The 4,705-nt window shown below is 52.2% G+C and overlaps 1 protein-coding gene across 4 annotated transcripts in view; it reads left to right on the plus strand.

Annotated features, from left to right (window-relative positions):
* The window catches only part of SLC2A11 (solute carrier family 2 member 11), a 23,489-nt gene that overhangs the window by 5,082 nt on the left and 13,702 nt on the right, over positions 1–4,705 (plus strand). For all 4 annotated transcript variants that reach the window (XR_006680022.1, XM_004716341.2, XM_045289628.1 and 1 more), the window contains exons 3-4: positions 501–661; positions 3,244–3,368. Coding sequence is in view for 3 of the 4 variants with exons in the window: in XM_004716341.2 (XP_004716398.1) it covers positions 501–661; positions 3,244–3,368 (286 nt within the window). In the remaining variant the exon portion in view is untranslated. The remainder of the gene's footprint in view (positions 1–500; positions 662–3,243; positions 3,369–4,705) is intronic.

The following is a 4,705-nucleotide window of genomic DNA, read 5'->3' on the forward strand; positions in this document are numbered from 1 at the left end:
GGAGGGACCTCAAGGTGGCTTCACCACCCACCTTTGGGTGAGCGGCTGAGCGCATTCACCCTTCTCATTGCTGGCGGCTCTGAACTGAGGCGAGGGGGCAGAATGCGGCAGGACAGGTGTGGCTGCCTTGGCATTGCCCTTCCGCTGCTGACAGACAGGTCAGAGAAGCTCTTACGGAAGAAAAGGGCTGGGGGGACATGGGCATAGGAAACCACCACCCAGCCAAGGTGACCTCTCCTTCTGCGACCTTGGCTGACCTGCTGGTGCTGCCCCTGGCCGAGTCAAACAAAGCCAGTTAGCAAGAGAGCCCAGTGGTGTGTGCAAGGGGGGCTGGGGCCAAACAGGTTGCCCAGTGTGGGGGAGAAGCCCACCCAGGGCCCTGGACGTAGTGGGCACTTGGCTTGTACCTGCCTCTGCAAGAAGCCGTGGATGGGTCAGTTGGGGGGGAGGCCGTCTGTGGGACCCCCACCCAGGAGCCTGACGGGCGTCTCTGCTCACAGTACATTCAGGAGTTCACTAATGAGACGTGGCAGGCACGCACGGGGGATCCCATGCCCAAGCGTCTGATTCTTCTGCTGTGGTCGCTCACTGTCTCGCTCTACTCGCTGGGGGGCCTCGTGGGGTCGCTGTTGGCAGGGCCCATGGCCATCATGGTGGGGAGGTAAGTGCTTCCTGTGGCCCCTTTCATGTCCTCATGGGGGAGTGGGGGCGCCCTGTCCGTGTGTAAACTGAGACACATGTGCGGCCCAAGCAGGCTCCCGGCCCTGCACGTCCTCTGCCCCGCGCGTCCCGCAGGTGACTCCCACTTCCATGTGGATTTCTAGAGGAAAGTGCCCAGTTCCTGTGAGGGAGAGTTTCTGGGTTCTAGATTCATGAACACCACGGGCAAACTGCTGTGTGACCCTCACAAAACCAGCCAGCCAGCCAACCAGCCCGCTCCCATTGAGCCTTGCGGACTGGTGCCAGCTGCGTGCATGCGTGGGCGCGCGTGCACAGAATGCAGCTGCTTCCCAGGGTTTCCAGTGGCCACGACCTCTTGGAAGTCAGGAGCTCCCCAAGCTCTCTCCCAAAGTGCCTCTGGGTGGATTCAAACCGTGAACCTTTGGGTTAGTGACCAAATGGTTAACCGTGTGCACCACCCCAGGACTCTGTCCTTGACCCTGTTGTTAGGTGCTGTGAGTCCGCTCTCACTCAGGGTGACCCCAAGCCTGGCAGAAGAAAACACTGCCCGATTCCGGCACCATCCGCCCAGTTGTTGTTCTGTGTGAGCCCATCCTTGCAGCTCCTGTGTGGCACCCGGTCTCGGTGGTGGAGGCTCTTGCTAACCTCAAATAACTCTCTATCCCGCATGTGTTAGGCCAGGTTGTCCAGAGAAACAAAGTCGCTGACACCGATCTATGTGTGAGCAGTATTTATATGTCAGGAAGGCAGCGCAGCCCAGTCCAACGCCAGTCCATAAGCCCCTCTGGACCCAAGAGGGGTGGGAACACAGCATGGTGCAGGCAGCTTGGAGGTTGGCGCCCACCTGGGTCCACCCCTTGAGGCAGGCAGAGTTTTAGCAGGCGGGAAGGCAGAGGGGCAGGGATCGTATACAAAAGGCTTAGGACACGAAGGAGGGGTCATCAAGCTACACCTTGATTGACAGGTTTGGCTCCAGCTGGGAGTGTAGAGTTGACACGGTCCCTAACTCTCCTACTCCAGCCCCATGATTTCCTTCCTCCTGAATCTAACTAAGGTAGTTCTTGGGTTCCGACAACAGAAATGGCCTCTCACTAACTTGGTAAAATAAAAAAATATATAAAAAGGTAATAACTGGAAGGATGTTGGGGGAAGTTGAACAAAACAACAAGAAAAGGAGCCTTTCAAAGCCCTGCCTTGAGCAGGACAGGGACGGGCCCGTGTTGAAGGTATCCGTGGTCACCAGAGCGCTGAACTTTCCGTCTTACAAGTTAACGTCTGCCGCCTTCTGCTTTCTAAAGTCAGGATTCGGGATCCAGGAAGGCAGGCCTCGGTTGGTCCAGCTTGGGTCACGTGTCTACACCTGTGAATGTTGGGTAGAAATTTTTTTTTTTAAAGGTCATTACAGTCCACCTCTTTGCTGCCCACACAGCCCACCCCAACTCCTTCGCCCCATATATTCAGTTACACAAGTGTTCCACCTGAAAGCATTCAGTCAGCCCCCATTCAGCAAGGTATTCACCCCACAGCCACCTGGGGCAACCTAAGGGTGTGGCCCCTCCTCTCTGAGTGCAGGATCTCCAGATAACGACTGTTCTTTGGGCAGCCCTGCAGGTAACTCCCCCTGACGGTCTACAATGGACACACTCCGTTGAAATTTAAATATAAGAGGAGAAAGGAGCCTTGGTAGCACAGTGGGTTAGACATTGCACCACTAACCATAAGGCCGACGGTTCGAACCCACCAGGTGCTCCATCAGAGAAAGAGGAGGCCATCCGTCTGCTCCTTTAAAGATAGCCTCAGGAAACCCTGTGGGGCAATTCTGCTCTGCCCTTTAGGGCTTCCACGGGTTGGAATCCACTTGAGGAGCACAGGTTTGAGTTTCTGTTTTTGCAGTAGCAGAAGCAGAAAGGGTAGGGAGAAGTAAATGGGTGGGAGGGGGGCAGCAATTTTATTTCCGGAAAGCCAGGTGGAGGTTCTGCTGGGGCTTCTGTTGTCCATTTTCCCTCTGGTCTCTGCTCAGCGCAGCAGTTGGCTGGGCTCTATGCCTAGTGGGGTGGCCCACGTTTTTCTTATTGAGTGGGCTGGGCGACTCTGCTCCCGTGGGGTCTCACGTCTAAGGACACTGCTTTTGGATGATGGGATTTCAACACCCCAAGGCATGCCACGAGCCCTTTCCCTGGTGGGACTTCCTTGGTTGGAGGCAACATGGCAGGGGGGTTTGCATTTGTGTACTTAACGGGACGTCAGTGGCAAGCACCAGAAAGCCAGGATGTAATGTATTCGGCTAAAACGAAAGGAGAGAGATGTATTTTCTTTTTCATTTCTTTATTTACTTCAAAATATATTTCTGATATATGTATCAGAAAATCTTTTTTTCCTCCTTCTTCTTAAATTCTTTTTCTTCTTCCTCTTCCTCTTCTTCTTTCTTTCTTTCTTCCCCAAATATGTAGACAGGTGCCCAAGTTCTACCAATACAAGCCTGTCCCCTGGATATTCTATTATGTTCTGGGTTCCACAGGGTTGGTCCTGAGTCTGCCTTGCCCTGTGCTCCCCTTCCCCAAGGAAGAAGTCCCTCCTGGTGAACAACATCTTCGTGGTGGCTGCAGGGACCCTGTTTGCCTTCAGCCACAAAGCAGGCTCCTTCGAGATGATCATGCTGGGCAGACTGCTCATTGGAGTCAGTGCAGGTATGTCAGTCCCTTGTCCGTCAGTCCCCTTGATCCATCCATATATATATACACATATATGCATATATACACACATATATACACACACACACGCACATATACACGTATACACATACATATATACATCTATGCAAAATGTACACACATGCATATATACACATATACACACATGTATACACATACACACATACATATACACACATACACATATATACACATACACTATACACACATACACATGCATACATATACATATACATACATAGATACATACACACACACACATATATATATATATAAAAGATGGTTGTTGTTAGGTGTTGTCCAATTAGTTCCAACTCACAGGGACCCGTGCGTACAAGAGATTGAAACGCTGCCCTGACCTGCCCTGACCTCGCAATTGTTATGTTTGAACCAGTGTTGCAGCCACCATGTCAGTGGAGCCTCGCTGAGGGTCTTCCTCTATTTTGCTGCCCCGCTACTTTACCGAGCATGCTGTCTATGATAGTTAGATTTGTGTTCACTTGACTGGGCTGAGATTCCCAGCAGCTGAAGCCTCCCCATGATGGGACCTTACACTGAAACCACTCCACAGTGGAAGCCGCCGTGAGCAAGCCAGCAGTGTGGACGTACGAGGGTGGAGTGTTATCCCTTCCTGGGTCAGATTCTTCATGACGTTTCCTCGGGATAGGGTGGGGGGTGCGATGTCATATGTAAGTTGATGCTGTGGGCAAGCTAGCTCCCTTCTTACTGAGGTCTGTCCTCCATCTGGCTCGTTGACCTCCATTCATTTGGACTTGAGCCTTCCACATTGCCTGCCGACGGTGGGAATGACCAGAGCCTGCCATCTGCCTGCCGACCTTGGAGTTTCCTGCCTCTGACCTACCAGCCGTAGCCTTCCTGCTTCGTCTTCCTCCTTTATCCTCCCGGGTCTTCAGTCCAAACAGCCCCATGAGTCAGGAAACCCCCACATCTGGACCAGACTTACTTGCTGCCTCATGTTTGTGTGTGTGTGTGTGTGTGTGTGTGTGTGTGACTAGTTTTACTTCCTTTTTTTTTTTTGGTTTTACTTCTTACAGAACCCGGACTAACACAATGTCCTCCCGGGACTGGTCCCTCCTGACAGCATGCCCCAAGTACATGAGGCAAAGTCTTGCCATCTTTGTTTGTTTCTTTTTCCTTTTTTAAAGTCTTTGTGAGTAGAAAGCCTCATCTTTCTCTTATGGAGCGGCTGGTGGTTTCAAACTCCTGACTTTGCATCTAGCAGCCCAAAGCATAGTCACTATGCCAGCAGGGCTCCGCCATCTTTGTCTCTAAGGAGGATTCCAGCTGTGCAG

The sequence above is a fragment of the Echinops telfairi genome, unplaced genomic scaffold, assembly GCF_000313985.2.
Source record: "Echinops telfairi isolate 266 unplaced genomic scaffold, ASM31398v2 ScPeMD7_29;HRSCAF=101, whole genome shotgun sequence".
Classification (NCBI taxonomy): Eukaryota; Metazoa; Chordata; class Mammalia; order Afrosoricida; family Tenrecidae; genus Echinops; species Echinops telfairi.